General features: G+C 52.0%; 1 protein-coding gene across 3 annotated transcripts in view; it reads right to left on the minus strand.

Annotated features, from left to right (window-relative positions):
• Positions 1 to 20,872, minus strand: part of Slc25a37 (solute carrier family 25 member 37) — a 40,065-nt gene extending 19,193 nt beyond the window's left edge. Inside the window, exon 1 of one of the 3 annotated variants that reach the window (XM_016004948.3) lies at positions 20,462 to 20,872. Coding sequence is in view for 1 of the 3 variants with exons in the window: in XM_006986364.4 (XP_006986426.1) it covers positions 20,462 to 20,671 (210 nt within the window). In the remaining 2 variants the exon portion in view is untranslated. The remainder of the gene's footprint in view (positions 1 to 20,461) is intronic. The other 2 variants (XM_006986364.4, XM_016004950.3) reach the window with 2 other exon arrangements.
• Positions 20,873 to 22,076: the final 1,204 nt, after the last annotated feature.

Consider the following 22,076-nt stretch of genomic DNA (forward strand, 5'->3'; position numbering starts at 1 on the left):
GCTCCCCCTCCGGCTAGCAGCAGCCTCCAGCCCCTTCCATTCTCCAAGCAGGAAACTCCTGCGGGAAATCCCAGGACCTTGGGCTGCAATGTCTCTACAGTCTACTAGTCAAAAGGAGGGGCAGACAGGGTTCCTTAGGATACCCACATTCCTGGCAGGGACAGTTACAAGTTCATCTACCTACTAATGCACTCATCTATCAGGGACAGCGCTAAAGCTGATGTGAGAGGCCAGGACACAAAGACAGCTCAGTCCCTATGACCTAGTCACGGAAGTCCAAATTCAACTGTGTAGCCTGGCAAACTACTTAACCTCTCTGACCTTCAGCTGCCTCACCTGCAGAGACCAGTGTACTTCCCAAGATGAAGGAATGAGGAAATAGAAGCACACTGGTCAGCTAGTACAGTGGCCGGGGGTTAGTTCAATAAGGGTTTGTCTCTGTGGCAGTTATTTGTAAAGAGGCTGTAGTGTGTTCCCTACCTGAGAGAGAGAGAGAGAGAGAGAGAGAGAGAGAGAGAGAGAGAGAGAGAGAGAGAGAGAGAGAGAGAGAGAGAGAGAGAGAAAGCCACCTCCGTGAATACAGATGCCTGGACTCTCCCCAAGATCCACCATCGAAAGGAGCTTCACCCAGCCTGAAGGAGGGTTCTCCTAGCTGGCTGCTAAAGGACTAGATGTCTGGCACACGGGACTTCATGACAGGTTTAAACAGAATCTCATTAGACTACAAAATAGACAATAAACTACACAACTTCAGGCCACAACATTCATTTCCTATGGTCTCTGCCCAAAGGAGCTGGAGGCTAGACCACCTCCACTCTCCGAGGCACCTGGCCACCGGTACAGCCTCTAGAGAGGCTTCTTCCTCCAGCGAGTGTAGCCTCGGGCAATGATTTATCTCCTCAGCCTGTTTCCTTGTCTGTGTGAGTAAGGTTCCTCACAGCACCACCTTCTAGAAAGACTAGGAAGAGTGAAGCCCTTTACTTTGGATCTGGTCAGCAGTTCCCTAATGCCCCTGGTTTGGTTTTTGGTTTTTTTATTTTTTTGGGGGGGGGGGCGGACACAAAAAACCAGATTCCTAGAAACTGCCATTTGTGCTAATTCCTTCCTTTGACACTCCTTGCTTGGAGAAGAAGGGTGTCCTTAAGATCTGCCCAGGGTGGGAGTGCGTCCACCCATAAACACTGCCTGCAGACTTCAACACCCCCGAGGTACCTTTCCATCCTGCCACCCCACTCAGGAGGAGGAAAGCTAAGGCCCAGAGGAATGAGGGGATTTGCCCAGACCGTCCCGTGAGGGACGCCAACACTCCCATAGTCACTCCTCTTCCCTGTCATTTCTGAATGAAGGGACAGAGCTGCTTACATTAATCCTGGTTATATAACAGGAGGAACTTGGACAGCTGACTAGCATGGAGGATGGGGAGCTGCCACTCTGATCGGTTTACACGGGGCTAAGAAAGCCGCAAACAAAAGGGCTCCAGGAAGCTCACTCACCTGGCCTCCTGGCTCACCTTTACCGGGTACTAAAGTTCCCGCCCGGGACTGGAGACTGTCCTTGAGTACCAAGATACACCGAGACCGCTGTGGGCTCTGTTAGGACCAAGCTCCCCTCCATGGCAAGCCTTTGGCCTTGCTCAATGCCTTCTGGGGTGTGGGGAAGTGTGGCTGCCCCAGGGTGGCAGACAGGTGAGGGCCGGGGTCCGCTGCAGGACTGGGCATAGGGAGGCCGCCCTCCCCTGTCCATGCCCCCTGTGGCCCCGGAGGACCCGGACCTCCCCAGAGCCCAGAGATGGGATACAGGTGCCCTGGCCCCTGAGGTTCTCTAGGAAGGTACACCCTGTGCACATGCTGACACGGTGGGACTCGCTTTGTCAAAGAGATGGTTCTCCAAAACAGTTCTGGAAGTTAGGAGACCCAAAGTCCTGTGCAGTTCGGCCACCACGGGGACACTGAACCATCATGTCGCCTCTCTGGGAACCCCCACCAGCACAGAAGCTGATTCCTGTGACAGGCGGATTCCTCTGGTGCTTTTGTTCATCATCTAGTACAACTGCAAACACAGGCAAATAAGTCCAATGTACATTGTTAAGGTTGGAGGCTTACCGCCTTCAGCTCAACACTCCTACACACTGATGCACCTTGTATATTTACGATGGTGCTACCAGTTACGTAGATTCTGATGTTTGACGTTCTGGATGTCTCCTTAGAGACAGTGTTAGCCCCATTTGTTCATTCAAAGAGACAAGGAGCAGATTGAAGGCTGTTGGGTCTGGGGGGCAGGGGAATAGGAGCTTGTGATTTAAGGGATGGGTTTTAGTTTTGCAAGATGAAAAGAAGTCTGAGTCTGGCTATGTCTGGTCACATCACAAAGGAGAAGTGTTAAGACATCACCATCACCGAAGGTGAAAAGGCCAAGACGTGGCTCAGTTGGTAACATGCTTGCCAAACAAGCCTGAGAACCCAAACCCAATCGCCACAACCTATGCAGAAGCCAGGCACGGAGGCACTGGAGACGGACATAAGTGGATCCCTGGAGCTCTCTGCCTGCCAGCCTAGCAGTTTCAGATAAAAGGAGACCCTCTCTCAAAAGACAAGGTCAAGGCCGGGAGAGATGGCTCAGCAGTTAAGAGCACTTGCTTGCTGTTCTTATAAAAGACCTGGGTTCAGTTCGCAGTATCTGTAAGTGGGCTTACATTAGTCACTCCAGTTCTAGGATATCCAATGCCCTCTTCTGAACTCTGTGGACACCAGGCACACATGTGGTACATAGACATACATGCAGGCAAAACACTCACACATTTTACACACACACACACACACACACACACACACACACACACACACACACACACATATCAATGTAATTTAAAAATTTAAAAAAAAAAAGATGGGCAGCTCATGAGGAGCAACATTCAAGGTTGATCTCTGGTCTTCCCACACATGCACAACCCCCCCCCCCCCCCCCGACACACACACACATACATACACACACAAAGTTTTTAAAAGGGCAAAACAACATATTTTATGTCTATTTAGCCTCAATTTCAAAAAGATGTAACCTACAGTCTGCTCCAAGGATGTAACTCAAGAGTCTGGATTCTGAATTCCCTGAGGTGTCCTGCAGGCCCACCCTCCGGGAGCTAGCTGTCTGTCTGTCTGCAGGGTCAGCCCTCCAAACACAGCACTATCCCTAGCCAAGCACATGGAGGAAGCGTCTGAAAGGCCAAGGCCAGGGACTCTCGGGCTTCCGAAAAGACAGACAAAATGCTCAGGCCACAAAACTCCTTCCCATGGGCCAACTCGGCTGGATGACACAGCACTTCTTACCCAGCATGTGCCAGCCGCTTGCCACTCCAAAAGACACCCGCCCAGAACACACCCCAGCTGTTTAGGCACCAGGGAACTGACCAGGTGGGTGACAAGGCTGGTGGCCCTAAGACACAGCCCTCGGCATTGATACCAAGGAAGGGGTGGGGGAGGGGCCGGACTCAGTGGACTCAGCTCAGCTGAAATCCACACTGGACTGGGAGACCGGCACCCTGTGCATGCCTCCAAATTGGGTGCGGCCCTGCCAGCTTCTACAGGGCTGGCTTCCACACCCTTCACACTGCCGCACCTTCTAACGTGTGCCCAGTGATTAGCCCATTAAACAAAGGAAGAAAGCAGCATTCACATTAAATCCTGTCGCCAGGCTTCGCTTGCTCATTCCTCTACTTGTAATTATATCAGGTGATGCATCTGTGTGTCTGTCTCCTCTGAGAATCACCCACTGTTGCTCCCTGGGCCTCACTGAAACATTTTAACAATGGCCAAGGAGTCGGGGGCCAACATGGTTCCACTTGCATGCACAAAGCAGGGCCTGAAGCCCTCCCGAGGACTATCTACTATGAATCTGTGTGCCTCCGGAGGCTGGGACACAACACACAGGAAAAATGATCAAGGCCATGAACACCAACAAAGCCGAGCCCCAGAGTTCAGGGGGTACTAGAGGTCCACGGTTTGGGGATAAATTCCTGAAGCCAGAATTCGCACAAACTCTACTATTAAATTAGCTCTACAACATAGGGAGATATATGTGCAGTCAGGCCAGTCATGGCTACCTGGACCAGTGTCCTTACTTCAAGTACCTTTTACCTCTTACCCAAAAAAGTGACACCAGGTAGGAAACCCTAAGCACGACATTCAAGGGCCTCAGGAAAGGACCAATCAGAAGATTCAGGTTTCATCCTCTAGGGCCCGCTTGTTAAACTGAAGCTATGTGACACGTACAATTTATTCCTGACACTTTGGAGGAAGACAGGTTTTTCTCTGGATGCAAATAAGACAGAAAGCTTGCTACCATTATGAGTGAGAACTGAGGCTAACTAAAATCTTCTCCCTGGGAAGAAGGAACTAGGGTGTGTGAGTTACATCAAATCTGCCCGAGAAAAGGGTTCCCAAGAGTGACAGACGATGAGGGACCAGGGTGAGAGTGGGTCCAGGCTGCAGAGGTCCCCAGCAGGGAAAAATGCCCTGCTGTTCTGCCAGAGAGATCTTCCTATAAGCTACCCATTAGCACACTTCTGTGGGGAGCAGCCAGCAAGATGCATGGGGTCCTGGCCTTTGAGACAGTTACGATCTAGTAGGGGAGAAGAAGGAAATCCCAAATCCCTCACACAATTTCCAAACTCGGAATGTCCGAACTAGGAGGTGCTAGGAGATCAGATGCAGGGGACCTGATTTAGATTTGGGAGCGATGGCAATGTGGACACCGAGGCTGAGGATGGCGAAGCTGGCGATGTGTGGGAGAAAGCCCAGTCACTGGAAAAGTACTCGCAAAAGACCTGAGTCAGCTGTCCAGAATCCACACTGGAAACAAGCCAGGCACAGTGGCTCCCTCTTGCAATCCCAGCACCGGGGGCAGGGAAGAGACGTAGACCTGGGGCTGGCTGGCCAAACAGCCTGGCCTACTGAGAGTCTGTCTTGAAAAGGCAGGGTGGCGCGGGCCCTTCATTCCAGCACTCACGATGTAGAGACAAGCCGATCTCTGTGAGTTTCTAGGCCAGCCTGGGCTACACAGAGGAGACCCTGACTCAAAACAGCAATGATGCCGAGGCTGGGGACGGTGAAGCTGGTGATGGGTATGAAACACCAGAGGGTGGACAGTAAGTACCCAAGGAATAATGGCTAGCATTGTCCTCCGGCCTCTAGAAACACACGTATGTGCGCACACAGGTACACACACAGGAAAGGAAAGAAAGGGACTTGGGCACATGGGACTGTGGAATGGGAATGTGGGTGAGTGACTGAGGGGACTGCTGTCCCCTAAACCTACTAAGTGTGGGGAGATGAGCCTGGGAGCACAGCACAGGGGAGGGGGGGAAGGGCAGGGAGCCGTAGCTGAACCCAAACATGAGACATAGGAAGGCATTTATCCTCTGCGCTGTGTTTCTGTTTGGTTCTGACCTTGGCCTTGAGTTCGGAGAAGGAAAGACATCATCGGGTGAACAAAGTAGGAGATGGTTCTTTGCTGTGAAATCCCCAGGATGTGCAACCGCTGCCCCCACCCCACCCTCAGAGAGGCGATGCTAAAGGGGGGCCTTGAGCTCATCCACTCTGTCATTCATTCCTACACTGCTCCCCGCAAATGCCCAGCCGACCCTACCAGTGCCGCTGGCAGCACAGGATGACCTTTGATCATGCCAGCTGACCCCTGGATGACTCAGCTTCCTGGCGATGAACTTGTGAAAGGTCTCCAGCAGGCCAGAGTCGGAGTGCTATAAACAGAGCCCTCCAGAAACATCTGGGACATTCTCCCCTAGGTTCCAGGGCGGGGCTGGAGTCATCCAACCTTCTGGAGCTGCCCTGACGAAGGCTCTGCCGTCCTGAAGGGTTGTTGGCGATTTCACGTTGACAAAATAAACTATAATTTGGAGGCGGGCACTTTGGAATTCAGGGACAAGGCAGGCCCCAAAATGGGACATGCGCAGCTGGCTCCCCTCCCAGAATGCACTGCAAGCCATCCTCCCTCCCAGCTTTCTTCTCAAGGCAGAACTGCTCTGGCTGGGAGTCTACGTTAATGTCCAAGTCTAAACAGAGCACCTAGATAGAAGTCACACTGTCCCGAGGAACAGAGGCCATGAGTTGGAGTCCCCCTGGTCAAAGTAAACATGGGCCTCACTTCTCCTCCTTGGGGTCCTTGTCTCTGGAATGAAATAAAAATCACTCCCCTGTGCTTCCTGGTCCCTTCTCTGGCTGCTCTGAGATCAGACATCTGCTCTCAATTGTGCAGCAGCTTCTGGGGACGGCCCATCTTTTGCAGTAACTTGATTTCCAGGGTCTGAAAGAGACTGTCAGGCTTAGGACGTCCTTGTCATAAAATACAAAGAGCAAGGTCTGGGACATGCCACCATACTGACGGATGCCTGCTCACAAGCCTTAGAGAGGAACCCTACATTTGAGGGTCCACAGAGCCCACCACTATCTGTGGTCATGGCGCTATGCACCCCATAATAGCACGTGGCACTTTCATCTTCTCCAACCCCAATCCAGAACTTGAAAGGGTCTGCCGGAAGTAAAGAAGTAGCTAAGAGTTAATCCAACTCGCAGACCGTGAGGGTTGATCTATTTATAATTAAAGGCCGTTTCGGAGCTGATGTCTTCAGACCTCTAAGATGCACTTGTCAGTCTTCAATAAGTCTGGAAGTGGGTTCGTTGAACCCTTCTCCCTTCCTGGCATGCATAAGTGCTTAGAACTCGGACGTTCCTGGAAAAGCTATGAGGACCAAAAGAGGGAAAATGGTTTGATGTGCAGCTTCATTAAGGAGGGTGGCTCCAGGGATGCTGGAGCGCTTGCCGCACAAACGAGAGGACCAGAGTTCAGATCCCCAGAAACTCACCTAAATGCCCGACAGAGACAGTGGCCCACCTATAATCTCAGCACATGGGAGGTGGAGGCAGCCGTCCCCTGGCACAAACTGGCTAGCTAGACTAGATGAATCAATCAGTAGGCTCTGGTGTGTGGGGGGTTGTCAACTGAGAGACCTTGCCTCAATATATAATAAGGAGGAGAGTGAAAGACACCTGACATCAAGCTCTCGTCTCCGTAAAAACACACTCAGATCTGGCATACACAGATGCGTGCCCATATACGTGCAAATGTGCATACATACACGTGCAGACCACACACATGCACAAGAAGGGGTGAGGGCGACAGAGACTCCCTTGGGTACTTCCTTGCGCTCTACTTCAGACTAAATCTTTTCTACCGTTTCTTCTGAGTGACTATCTAGCACAGAAAAGGGTCCATCCCCAGCCAGAGCACCCAGAAAACAGAGCCACCCATGCCTCCTGTGCCAGGGTGGTGTGGTCAGTAGGTCCATGCACGTGTTGCTGGATTTGCCTCCAGGAGCAATGGGACTCAGTTTCCATCACGTGGACGTTTCAGGAGCTCCTCTCTGACCCAGGACTGGTCAGCAGGAGCAGAGAGTCCTCACGCACGGGACTCCCCTGGCCATCTGCACTGAACAGAAGGAAAGCTAGCAGAGAAGTATGCCCAGGCACACCTTCACCTTCCCACGAGGAACCGCATATGAGTTCCGGCCTCCAAAGCAAGTGCCCTTGCATCTTTACTGTCCCTTCTCAGGTTTATCTCGTCCCCCTGCCGGGGGCAGTAAGGGTCACTTAGGCAAACCCCAAACTTCACGGCCACTCCTGCTTTCCACTAATTCTGGCCCGGTTCTGAAAAGCAATGCCTCTGACCCAGCACTGTTTCCCTTGCTGTCCCCACCTTCCCCTGCTCCGGCAGTGAATGTTCTCACCGCTGCACCAGGCTGGTCTCTGCAAGCCACCACGGGAAGTTCCCAGCAGGGAACTGAGGGAGAGTGCTGAGCTTGAGTTTTACGGACCCCTAAACAACAAGGCGTTCCCACCAAGGATCAGGACCTAGTCCACAAAGCAGATCATCATAACAAGATGAGCTGGTATCTAGGGGATCTGCTGGGATGTATCAGGATGAGACACCTCCATCTCTGTTCTAATGGCCACGACTTCTTCAGGCCTAGACACACGCCGAGACACAGCGGAACCAGCACAAGGCCTCACAGACCCTCGGAGTCCCTGAGAATGGTCCCTCTCCCTTCAAGGAATTGATGTAACATGCATCTGTCCTCTTGGGTATCAGACCCCAAGGGCGAGGCATCCATCTCACAAGGAGTGCGGCTGCTTGATGGTAGCCAGGACATAAAGCATCTTCACAAAGGCCCTGGTGTCTTCCCAGGAGGGACATACCATGAATTAGGGAGGCAACAGATTGGAGACTATGGGAGCAATGAAACCCAGAGATGGTGACTAGAAATCCACCTCTCCCTTCTGCAATGAGATGTACCCAGCTCACTTGCACACCCATAGACAGACAGACAGACAGACAGACACATACACACACACACACACACACACACACACACACACACACACACACAGCAGCAGCAGCAGCAGCAGCAGCAGCAAAAGCATCCTTTTAGGTCCAATTCCTTGAAACTAATCATCTACCAGCCACCCAGCACTTTTCATCCAGGCACCAGAGAGCCTGGGGACACCCCTAACCGCCTTGCCATGTCTGGACAGAGAACACCCCGCACTCAGGCCATGGCTGAGTCAGAGGTTGTAAGGGCAAGTCTTGTACCCCACAAGTCTGCACTCATCCCTATCTTCGGTTCCTGATGCCAAATACCAGCAAAAAAAACATGAAGAAAGGGAGACCAGGGGACCCTGAGAAAATGGCACAGATTAGCAAGCACAGAAATCAGGACAGTGCACAGTTCATGAGCCAGCTGATCCAGGGGTATCCCTCCCCCACGACATCCCCAGACTCATTTGTCGGGTGCTGCAGAGGACACACTCTCAAAATTAGAATGAGGGTGAGCAATCCTAAATCCACAGAGGGCCCCCAAGCAACAGCCCTGGGCATTCTGATGGTCACCTCCTCTTGCCCTGGGTCCCAGGGGCTAAGGCAGCCGCAGGCAGCTGAAGACACCACAGGGTCAGAGGTCAAAGGCCAAGGCCACAGCCACAGGGAACCCCACTGTCCTACATGAACTCAGGGCTAGCTTTACCCCTTTCCCTGGGAGCCCGGTTTAACAATAAATAGCACGATGGAGCAACCTGCATACAGCTTTAAAGCTGTGCTCCCAGGCTAAGGAGGTGGCTTTGTGAAAAGCCACTTGTCACGCAAGTGAGAACCTGAGTTTTAATCCCCAGATCCCACATAAAGGCAGGCACAGTACTGTGTGTAATCTCACTGCTTCTATTGCAAGATGAGGGGTGGAGACAGGACAATCTCTGGAAGCTTCTGGGCCAGCTAGCCTGGCGTGTGCAGTGGTAAACAAGAGACACGGTCTCGACGAGAGAGGGGATAAGGATCAGCACCCAAAACTGTCCTCTGACCTCTGATGCCATGGCACACGCGCACACACACACACACACACACACACACACTAGGATAGAAGGAATAGATGAAGGGAGAGAGAGGGAGGGAGGGAGAGCAGGGAGGAAGACGAGGAAGGGGAGGAGAGAAAGATAGAAAAAAAACTGTGTTCTCTGCATGGAAAGGTACTACACATCATCTCAGCACTTTGGGAAGCTGAAACAGGAAGATTAAGAGTCAGAGGCTAGCCTGTGCTACAATGGTGAAAGCCCATTTCAAATAAGAAAACAACAACAGAAAAAAAAAGTTGGGCTCCTGACAAAACTGGCTGCATCATCTTCTAAGGTGCAAGGGGACCAAACGGAAGACAGGTCAAGCATGGCCCCTCTTCCCAATTTCAGATAAGAAGCCTGCAGCCCTGGTGGACAATGGAATTCTAACAGCTCAGAGAAATGACCTTCCCAACGTTGATGCTCCTTAATGGCAAGACCGAGGATTAAATACATAAGGCTGTCCCCTGGCTTGATGGCTGCAATAAGCAGGATATGCACACACCTCTTCTGAGCCCCTGCTGACAGGTACATCTCAGAAGCACCCTTCCCAGCCTTCCCAGGGGATAAAAATCATCGGCATGCTGAAATACTGGACCAGGGGCTTCCTCCAGCCACAGCACGCACCATCTACTATGTGGACAGCCAGACCTCGGGGTTCTGGAACTAGACGCTGCCCGGCCATGCCTGATGGACCCAGGAGCTCATCAGACACAGGAAGTGCCATCGGCAACAGAGGCTAAACTCGACCATCGGAGGACAGACATTCCCTAAACCTATTATGCAACTGTTGCCTCCAGCAGGCTGGGATTTCTCCCAATTTCAACACATTTTATTTTCTCTGCAAAGAAGACACTGGTTTAAGGCTGTGGCCCCGGAGTGACTAAGCTACAGCATCCTGGGCAGTCTGGGATTACAGGCACGGCGGGGGGAATGTTTTCAAAGGCACCTCTGTGAGCCAGGGTGTGCGTCTAGAATGACTGAAGTTTGTAGGGTGGGAGCAGTCGGGACTGACCATCACTGTCTCTAGTCAACAGTGTCCCCAAAGGAGGCCAGGTAACATTGGTCTAAACTCCAGATGTTCAAGAAAGCAGCACTCCAAAACCCAACAACTCCCTCCTCATCCTTCTAGCCCAAGTGAAAGTACTGCCTTTGGGTCACCGGGTATGAACCGTAGGAAGGCAGGGCTGCTTTTCACCACCCCCCAGGGTCTGGCACCATGACAACCAGCTAGATGACCCATGACAGGGAGCCAACCTTACCCTTACAGCAGGATCCCAGCTTGACTATCGTAAATACTATGGGCAGCCCCGGCATAGAACCTTCCCTATTGAAAACTGTGGTGCCTAGAATCCTGGTCACGGTGTCTCAGAGCAGATGTGACATGCATCTGGAGCTACCACACTTCTGACTTCAGATGGATAGATCTTGAGGGCTCTGAGGTCAGGTGCACAGGAGCAGCTATGAAGGGCGGTCTCTGCAGAACGGACAGCACAGGAATTCATTCGCCAAATGCTTCTGAACACCTGTGGTGTTTCATTCAGGACATGGAAATGTATAAAGATCAACAGAACACAAGCCCCGCCTACTGGAAGCTGATATTCTTCCACGGGTAATAAAGAATGCCGTAACTGCAGATAAAATCTAAACATTACAAACAGACAAATGGTAAGTGTGTTAGAAGGAAAAGAGAAAAACAGAAAAGAGAGGAGAGATAAGGAGTCCAGGAAGCCAAGGCCCATTGACAAGTCCAAACTCCCTAAAGCATGGCAGCAGGGAGGGAGGAGCACATTAAAGAGACCTTGGACTTGGAGATGCACAAGTCTTCCGTTTATACAAGCAGGAGCCAGGAAAAAGCTGAAGATGTCATACCAAGGAGTTAGGAATAGGCTCTCAGAAGGGCACTGAGGAGAGGCAAAGGGAGGCTAAACCAACAGGTCATGATGTCCAGACATGCTGTGTCCAGGGGTGGCTGTAGGGGGCACCCAAAAGAGATACATGATGTCATCGAGACCGGCGGAGCTTCAGCTCCCCGAGAGCCTGGACTGGAGACTGGGAGAGAAAGGGATGGTGGAGTTACCAGGCCCGATGGAACCTAAGACCCGAACACTCCCTGAGAGCTTGAGAGATTGAGGTGTGCAGAGCAAGTACCCAAAGCCCAGGAGGGAGTCAGCTGCAAAACCCAAGATCACTAACAGTATCCAAAGAGTGGTGGGTGCGAAAGTCTGGGGAGCCATGTGCCCGGCATGTGATCCCAGCCCTCAGGGGGTTTCGGCAGGAGGATCAGGAGTTCCATGGTGAGCATTGGCTATGAAGTGAGTCTAAAACCATCCCGGACTACAGAGACACTGTCTCAAAACAAGCCAGGTGCAGAAACTGGGAGGTGAGAAAGCAGAGGTCACAGACAACGGTCCTCTCTCGCAACACTGGTTATTTCTGAGGAGGAAAAGGGACACCCAGGGCTTGTTTGTTTACAAGAGAAAACAGGAGGGTGGCACTTCCTGGCCCACAGGGTCCAGGTGAAAAGTTTAGGATGGGCTTGCTTATTTGAGACAACAGGGCTGGCTCCAATCAGCAGAAATGCTAAGGAGGAGCCAGTGGATGGAGGAGGGCCTAACGACCCTGGAATGGATCAAACAAGGAAGGCAAAAATAGGTGACTACTTCATGCAGTTTACTGAGAACCTCAGCAAGCAGGGAACGCAGCATACATTGTCACATTTTTTTTTTCTTTCAGTAACCTCACAAGGTGCGTCTGTGGTTCATAATGTCCCCCAGTTTGCAGGGAAGGGACCTGAGGTGCTAGAAATTAAATCACGTGCCCTAGATGTAGAGTCAGGGGTCCTGTGGTATCTGGGTGGTTCATGAACACCACACCTCCCTGGCACTGTCAACTTCCCCTAGGGTAGCAGTTCTCAACCTGTGGGATGCGACCCCTTTGGGATAGAAAGATCCCTTCACAAGGGCCGGTCACATATCAGATATCCTGCATCTGATATTTACATGATGATTCATATGAATCAGATATTTACATTGTGATTCATAACACTAGCGGAAATTAGTTATGAATATGTTGGGGGTCACCACAACATGAGGAACTGTATTAAAGGGTCTCAGCATTAGGAAGGTTGAGAACCACTGGATTACAAGAACAAGAAACACCTGTTCCCTCACAATGAGCACTGGAAAACCAGAGAGCTGGAAGGACACTGACCAGAAGATGAGCCTAGCCGGGGTCCTGGTTCCTCTGTAAGCTAGGAAGAGATGGATCTTGTGGCAGTGTGGAAAGCAGAGGCAGTTGGGTGGTCAGAAGCAGTTGATGGGGTCCTTGGAAGGACCGACCCAGAGCTCAGGGCCCACAGGGTGCCAATGGGGGCAGTATTGAACTACCCGAGGGTTCAGCTGCCCAGCAGGCAGAGCAGCTTTCCAGGATGAAGTGTGAAGAAGCCAAGGCAGAGAAACAGAGATCCTGGCAGCTGCTGTAGTAACGGACCAGGGAAGGCGGCAGACGATGAGGCAGGAAGGCTCTGCGTCAGGACGAGGACCCAAGGAGGTGAAAGCCGGTGACCTCCAGGGTGTGAGGAATGGGAGAGTGAGACTAGAGAGAACTTGAATTTGATCCCCAGAACCCTACGCCTTTAATCCCAGCATTCGGGAGGCAGGGGCAGGCCGATCTCTGTGAATTAGAGAGAGGCTGGCTTAGTGTACATGTGAGTGCAACAAAGCCAGGACTCCACATTGAGACCTTGTCTCAATCAATCAATCAATCAATACATGAATAAATAGGGGGTTGGGAGGGAGAGAGAAAACAAAGAGTACGTGACCACACAAACTAGCTATGGAGGTGTATATTTGTAATCCCAGAGATGGGAAGGCAGAGGCAGGCAGAGCCCTGGGGCCTGGCTGAATCAGCAAGTTCCAGGCCAATGAGATCCACATATACATGCATGCACTTCTGTATACACACACACACAGACACACACACACACACACACACACACACACACACACACACACAGAGAGAGTGGACACAGGGGCCTGCACTGTCAGGCCTAGCCATACCTATCCATAGAGATCTGGAGAGAAGCAGACTGCCAAGTGTCCAAATCCTTGGAGGAGGGACAGTGACTATAGTCACATTACTGAAGGGGAAGAGGAAGAAGCAGGTGCATTCTTGGAGAGCATCCCCCTTGATCATTTGCTGTCCTGAGCATTGTAAGGACCTCATCACCCTGTGACCACCCAAGAGAACAATGTCTTCTTTCTACAAGTGGGAAACCGGCCCAGAGAGGCTAAGAAACTATTTCAAGATTACACAGGTGAGAACTGGGTCCCATTGCCAGGAAGATGGGTGAGAGGTCCGCATACTTCCCCGACACAAGCAAGAGAGATGGGCTCCATGAGGACAGGAGGTAGCAACATTCGGTGACAGCGGAAGATGTCCATACACATTCCCACAGGGTCCAGTGAACAGATAAGGGGAGAGGCAATCCATGGGAGGTGGGGTCAGGAAAGAGAAAGCAAGATGGGAATTAGGGTTCCCCCCTCTACAGATAAGGAAGTCAGAAGTGAGGAGAGCTAGGGCCTATGCCTCAGCCTTGTCAGCCAAACACTGGGATGTGAACGCCAAGGACAGAAAAGGTCAGTTTAAGGTGAGCCTTGGGAGTCCAACCAAGACGGAGCAGGAAATAGCAAGGCCAAACCACAGGGCTGCGGTTCTGTGGCCCTGGGCAGCGCCTGGGCATCACCGACGGGGCCAGACCGCTTCAGATTACAAATATCACTGCCCCAAAAGGAAAGACTGAGTATAAAGGGAGATAGGAATGGGGTTCCAGAGAGGCCCGCCTACCGGCTTAACTAGAAGAGGGAGGGGAGGAGAGGGGGAGGAGGTGAAGGGGGAAGAGCAGGGGAGGCAGTCATCTGAAACCAAAAGTCAAAAGTCCAGTAGGTCTGGTGGCTCACATCTGTAATCCCAGCACTCAGAGGTGGGATTGGCTTGGTTTGAGGCTAGCCTGGGCTACCTAGGGAGTTTCATGTCTCAAAAGAAAAGGTGGGGGGAGGGGTTCTGGAGAGATTACCTGCAGAGCTTGATTCTCAGCACCCATGTCAGGTGGCTCACAACCACCTCTAATTCCAACTCCAGGGGATCTGACACCTCTAGGCTCCATTGGGCACTGACACTCACATGCACATACCCACACAGGAATATACACATACACGTAATTGAGAAAATCTTTAAACACACACACACACATACATACATACATACACACACACAAAAGCCCGAGGCAAAGCAAAGTGGAATTAGAGGCCTGACGTGGGTCACTTCAAAAAAGACAAAAGGAAATTCCAAGAGGAGATGGTCAAGGTGGCAAAGACTTGGCCAATAAAAAGTTTGGAGAGCACACCTCCCAGCCCTTGCCCCTGTGTGACTTAAGAAACACAGCCAATTCACACACAGACACGCACGCACGCACGCACGCACGCACGCACGCACGCACGCACACCACTGAGCTCCAGATGCACAGTAGGCAAGATGGCCCAGCAGATCAAGTGTTTGATATTGCAAGTCCCGTCCCCTGAACCTACACAGAAGTGGAGGGAGAGAACTGACTCCAACCAGCTGTCCCCTGACCTCCACATGTGCACCCTACCATGGCCATGCCCACATTCACACACCATGCCCGTGCACAGTAATAAAAAAGGAACAATCTTAAAACCTCAAGTGCCACTCCATATTAGAAAGTTCAAGTGGCCAGGTGCGCTGGCTAGTCTTACATCAACTTGACACAGGCTAGAGTCATCTGAAGGGAGGGAACCTCAATTGAGAAAAACCCTTCCATAAGATCCAGCTGTTGGGTATTGTCTTAATTAGTGATTGATGGGGGTGGGCCCAGCTGGCCCAGCCCATGGTGGGTGGTGCCATCCCTGAGCTGGTGGTCCTGAGCTTTATGAGAAAGCAAGCCAAGCAAGCCAGTAAGCAGCACTCCTCCATATCCTCTGCGTCAGCTCCTGCCTCCAGATTCCTGCCCTGTTTTAAGGTCCTGTCCTGACTTCCTTCAATGGTGAGCAGTATTATGGAAGTGTAAGCCAAACAAACCCTTCCCTCCCCACGTTTCTTTGGTCACGGTATTCGATCACAGCAATAGTAACCTTAACTAAGAAACCCGGCATGGTGGCGCACGCCTTTAATCCCAGCACTCAGGAGGCAGAGTCAGGCTGATCCCTGTGAGTTTGAGGCCAGCCTGAGCTATACAGTGAGTCTCAGGCCAGGCAGGGCTACATAGAGAGACTGTCTAAATAAATTAACTAACTAAAGTTTATGTATCAGTTTTAAAAATTAATTTAAGCCGGGCAGTGGTGGCGTACGCCTTTAATCCCAGCACTCGGGAGGCAGAGGCAGGCATATCCCTGTGAGTTCGAGGCCAGCCTGGTCTACAAAGCGAGTTCCAGGGAAGGCGCAAAGCTACACAGAGAAACCCTGTCTCGAAAAATAAAACAAAAAAAAATTAATTTAAAAATAATTAATTTTCTTTTTAATGCCAAGTCCCCTTTGCTACTCACTATTGCTCTGGGTGCTATCCTCCAACCTTTGTGCCCCAACCAGCCTGTCCCTCCATTCCTGGACAGGGGAAATGAATGTGGGGGGTCAAGGTGCAACTTTGCAATGGGATGCAGGCAGCAGATACGATCATCGGCGTACACTGGGGTGTCATGGAAGAAGGGAAGAGCTGTAGTTGAAGAGAACCCTGAACCCTGTTTTTGACTCCATGTCTGCTCCTAACCCACCTGTCCAAAAAGTGCTTTTCAGTGAAGGGCGGGGAAGAGAAGACGGAGGGAGAAGGGAAAGTCCCATCATTTTGCTCCAGGGAATAGAGTAATTTGGGACTTCATGGCCTCTTGAAGTTGAACTGGTATCACCTGTCCTACACTTTGTTCTAAAGCTTAAGGAAGTGGGGGGTGGGGGCGCTCTGGCAGCTGCTAGCACTCTCTGTCAATCAACCGGAAAAACTCAAGGGCTGTGGGGTGTCCCAGAAGGCAGGCTAGGTTGTGGCGATGCCTAGGCCACATCCCCTACAAGATACCCATCAGGACCACCTGAGGAGCTGTTCCCTGCATGGAGGACAGAGGGCTCACCCAGGAAGAGTTAGAGCAGGGCCTTCCCTGCCAAGTCACTCAAGAAGGGCTGTGAAAGGGTCAGCGGAAGTTCCCCACTTCAAATCTTTCCTGTTTCCTTTCTTCCCTGTGCTTACCAAGCTGACTTGCATGGTCCCTGCCTAATCTGGATGGAATTTCCTCCTCCACCCACCTGGCATGCGCCCTACAAGTCTTGAACACTTCTGAGTATGGATGGGGCTCTTGCTTCCACCTCACAGGCCAGTCTAAGCCACCCTACCACTTGCCACCCAGTTAGAGGCTCCTGGGGAAAGGCTGCCATGCCCAGGGTAGAGAGAAGCCACAGTTGGGTAGGAGCCTGCAGACACTCGGGCATCCTACATCCCTGACTTGGTACCCCTCTACTGGTTGCTACACTCATGGGAGCACTCAGAGGCCCCACCAGTCTGTCTCTAAATGAAGCATTTCCATCTGCCACAGGCTGTAAAGACCAAGAGAAAAAGAGGTTGGAAAAAACTGATGCGAGGCTTCCCAAGAGAGACTTAAATAACCTCAGGCTATTGCTGCTGATTATGGACCATCAGATGCTATGATGCTCATCCTTTGTTTGGGAATGGAGTTTTGCTAGGTAGCTCAGGCTGGTCTTGAACTCACACTTATGAATTCAGGCTGACCTCAAATTCTCCATCTTTCCCACTCAGCTCCCAAGTGCTAGGATTCAATGCATGCACTATCTGGCCTGGCCAGAGGTATTTTTTTCACTGTCTCTAGGGAACACGACCCAAACAGAACTTCAACAGGGTTTCTTCCTGCCAAAGCCTACCTGCGTCTATGCCATGCCGTCACCAATCTGTCTTTCAAATGCTCGGCCCACTGGTGGATCAAAAAACCCAGTTTGAAAAACACTGGACATTAAAATGGCATTGGGAGGGGGACAGAATCTCACGAAAAGGCAACTTCAGTATTAGAACAGTAAACATCCACAAGTCCTCTTACTGTACTTAAGACCACAAAACCAAGGAGCTCAGCAGGCTTAGGGCTGCAGAGGACCTGCCCTGGGTTCCACAGCTCACACATCCTAGGATAGCAAGTCTGAAAAAGGCAGGCTGACTCAACACTCACACTTAACAATGACAAGCTCAAAGCGAGAAAAGGAATGCCTTTTCAAAAATCAAACTTTATTTTCTTTCCAAGACATGATTTACATGCATTTGGCTTCAGTGGTGATAATTAACATGACAGGACAACAGGTGTGCCATGGGGGACAGGTTAAAAGTGAAGGGAGTAGTGCCCATTTTCCTGACCACAAAACAAAGGCAAAAATCAGTGCTCAGGGCAGAGAGCAAGTGAGCTGAAGAGCTGCCAGGCCAGCCCAAGCCACGTCTCCTGACTCCATTACTCAGTCTTCATCATCCAAAATATTGAAGAGGGACGCAGCTGTGGTCTTCTTTCCCAAGCGACACATTTCCATGACTGGGGCCTAGTTATGTCCCCGTCACCTCGGGCTAGCCACAGACAGCTGTGATGATCTGGGCAGACACTGGCTCACCTGCTGCCTGCTTGGAGTCATACAGCTTGCGCCACTGAACCTTCTCTGTGGGTGGGTTTTTTTTGTTTGTTTGTTTTTTGTCTTTGCTGAAAACTAGAAAGAAAGAAAAAAAAAATCCTTGCTACCCCAAGAAAGCTGCAGGAGAACACAAAAGGAGCTTCACACCCAAGCCTGTGAGACTGAGACCTGCAGAGCCCCGGGGTCACTACCCACAGCCAGGATCAGAATCTGAGACCTAGAAGAACTTGATGACTGGTAATGAAAAACTTCATTGTGTTAGCAAGTGCATAAGGTGCAAACTTAACTTTTGATAGTCAAGGCAGCTACACACACACACACACACACACACACACACACACACACACACACACGCACGCGCACACATGCATACACACACGCACACACACAAACATGCTCACAGCTCACACTCACAAATACACATGCTCTCTCTCACACACAGCTCACACACACATTCATACACACAATTCACATAAGTTCTCTTTAACACATTCACACACACACACATGCTCACTCACACAAGCACACACATGCTCACAGTTCACACAAAGCACATGCTTTCTCTCACACACACACACAGCTTACACACACACCCTATGTTTATACCCTATGTTTGTCCATCCACAGATGGGAACTTTCTGGAAGACTCAAGCACACAGGTGAAGGTCTGAATCCAGACAGGCAGGGCAAAGTGTGGGAGAACTAAACACACAGCGCGTTACTTACACAGAGGAGACACAAGCCTGGACTGTCCAACAAACCAAAAGGCATCAATAATTGCTCCTAACCTCCAAAGGAAGCTAAAGTGATCCTTGAGCCGGAATTCAGGGCAACGAGGCACCAGGGCTCCCAGGTAGAAGGGCTCCTTTGATGGACTGTCATCTCCTAGTCAATTAATAGCTCCTAACTTTCCCCCGACTCTAACCAAGACACATGCGACTGCAGAACATGTCATCACATTTGATCTGTTCTTTCCCATACTAATGCCATCTAGTATGTGTCCCAGGTCTCTCCGAGGTGATCTGAAAATCTAAGACGCCCCCCCCCCCCATGATTCCCCACGAGGACAGTGGAGGGACAGAACTGATGACTAGGTCTGGCAGTGAGCTAGCTGGAAGACAGGCCTTAACCTTATTATGCCCAGTGTCTCTGTTCTCACTGGACTTCGCCTGTCCAGCCACTGACTGCCAGCTCTGAGAAAACCCAAATATTCACACCTGCTCAGGTGGGGCCCGCAGCAGCATTAAGGGGCTGTTTTGTGTGTACAGACATGGCCCCTCGCCTTACAAAACGACTGTCACTTAGTGAGGCCAAGTTCTCCCAATGCACACTGGAGGGGCAGCCCAGAATTCAAGCATCTAAGACTCGGAGCAAGCTCCTCTGCTCCCGTGTCCCTCGTGTTTATTCATAGGTTAACTCTCAGAGATGTCCCCTGAGTATTAGATGAGTTCCACCCCTAAAAGTCAGTACAAGTATTACTTCCTGCATCTCTCGCGGGGCCTCTCCAGGTCCAGCACAGGCAGCTCTCAGTCTAAGACTCTCACCTGTTCAAACCGCCTCTTGACAGAAGCGCATGCGAAACTACCTTGGGAAGTGACCAGGTCAAACGGGTCTATTACACAACCCATAGCCTTATAGGACGTTAAGTTTGCCAGTCCACCTCACAGCAAGCGAAAGACAGCAAACGACCCTGAAGGTCCCACTGCCTCCCAGTAGAATTAGGTGGGAAGGGAGGCGTCACGCGGCATGTCACCGATCCCAGATCCCTAAAGAGCTGCCCCGAGCCTGGGGACACGGCGTTGATGGCTCGTCCCCAGCCCCTAAACCACCCCAGAGCAGCAGACACGCGCCGGGGCCAGAGGGCACGCTGCCGGGTGGGGGGGGGGGGTACGATTCACGGAGGAGGAGCGCTGCGATCGCTTCCCGGTGGCCAGCTCCCTAGGAAGCCTCGCACGTGCAGTGCCCGCCCGGTCAGACCGCGCAAAGCTACAGCTACCGTCGTGCACAGAGTGCTCGCCACTTTGTGTCCGTTTCCCCCGTCCCCCCCTCCCGTGATCGCGGAGAGGACCAAAGTGCGGGGCTCCATGGCAGGATCTGGGAATACTCCCCCAGGGCATCGCGGAAGGAGCGACACGGCACGCTCCTCTGAGCCCGGGCTGCATGCGCCCAGTCCGGGAGAGACCCCTGGCCTGTCTCTGCACCCCGAGGGACCGGCAGCGTGGCTCCGCGGCGCTGCCCTGGGGCTGGGGCTGCGCGGGATGCAAACGCGCGCGCTGCTACGGCTGCTCTCCCGGCTCCTTTTCCCCACAGTCCTCCGCGCGCCTCACCTTCACGGAGTCCAACGGGTACATGACGGAGTGCTCCAGAATCCCGGCCATCGCTCCCGCTGTCATGTGGGTGGACACCGAGGCGCTGGTCGGTAGGTTTTCGTAGTCCTCCGACCCGGCGTCCTTGCTGCCGCAGCCGCCATCGCGGCAGTCCCCATCCATTCTCCGGCCCGCAGCCTGGCTCCCCACGCCGCCTCGGTGGAGCTCCATCCGCAGCCCCGCGGGGCGCGGGAGGCGGCAGGAGGTGGGCAGGAGGGGAGGGGGAGGAAAACTTCACTTCTTAAAGTGGGAACCTCCTCCCCCGGGTTGCGGCGGCTGACGCCATGGCGGGCTGGGGTGGAGCCGAGCGGCCCGAAGCACCAATAGCTGGAGAAGAAGAGGCCGGCTGCGGCCGCGCTATTGGTGCTCCCGGCAGCGGGCACCCGCCTCCCTGTGTGACGTCGCAGCCCGCTGCACATTTCCAAGCAACCGGATGGGGGCGAGAGCCGACGTTGGGGTGTCCCGGGAAGTTGTGCTACCTAAGGAGTGGTGACCATCTGCAAGGGACAGACAGGTCCCTGAGGAGAGTCAGCAGAAGGGATAAACCCAGAACTGCAAGATAAGGAGCGGAGGCTGTCCCCAGAACCTGTGGTTTTGCAGACACCGGTCACCCAGCTTCAGCATTCCTTAGGCTAGAGGTCGGGTAGGAGGGGAGGAAGATTACTGGGAGTGTGAATTATGAAGCGCGATGGGTGGACGTTGGAGTAGAGAGAAAGATGTATCCTAGAATCAAGAGCACACCTGGATATCAATGGTACCTTTTGTGCTCCACTGGGGCACATTCCAGGGAGTGAACAGTTAACACTCAAGGCCCCCCCTTCTAGTTTGCTTGGAGAGAACCTCATTGATTGGGAAATGTGTTTCTCCTCTGAAAACAACAAAGGGCTAAGTGTGCTCCTCTTGTTCTCTTGAAGACCCTAGTCCACCCTGTCCTGGATTGACCAAGACAACAGCAGCAGGAACAGAACCCTTCGCTAAGCAGCTCCCTGGGTCATTTTCTTTGGGTTTGTAAGGTCCTTAGCTGATGTTACCGAGAGAGAGTGCCCAAATGACTGAATAAAGCTTTGCAACAAAGTCTGCCTGTCCTTTAAGACTGTTCTTTTAAAGCCATCCCTGCTGGCACCTTCAATGAATTGGAGCCTAGGATGCTGTGTTTTAACTTAATATTGCCTTGTTCTGTCTGAGGTTAAGTGTAGAAATCAAAGAGCAGAGGTCTGTTTGCTTACAGAAGGCTCCATCCTTACGTGCATTAGGACCTATGCCAGGGCTGAGGGCTGATCTCCAGACCCTGGGCCTCCCTCACTTATCTAGAGAAAACTTCTGAGCAGCAAGACTGGGCAATGAGATATGCAAGGGTGGAGGAGACCCTGTGGATACTGTGCCTGCCAAGCTACAGGTCAGCACATCTCGGGCAGCTCTCGGGGATCTGAGATTCAGTGATGGCCACGTCAAAAGAGCACAGTGAAAGTGTCAAGGCCAAGGGCACCATTTGCTAGTCTTGGGTAGCTGTCCTAGTAGCTTTCAGGTAAGTTCTAAGACTGTGAACGTAGACACCAGATTACCGTTTAACAAAGGT

The sequence above is a fragment of the Peromyscus maniculatus genome, chromosome 9, assembly GCF_049852395.1.
Source record: "Peromyscus maniculatus bairdii isolate BWxNUB_F1_BW_parent chromosome 9, HU_Pman_BW_mat_3.1, whole genome shotgun sequence".
In the NCBI taxonomy this organism is placed as follows: Eukaryota; Metazoa; Chordata; class Mammalia; order Rodentia; family Cricetidae; genus Peromyscus; species Peromyscus maniculatus.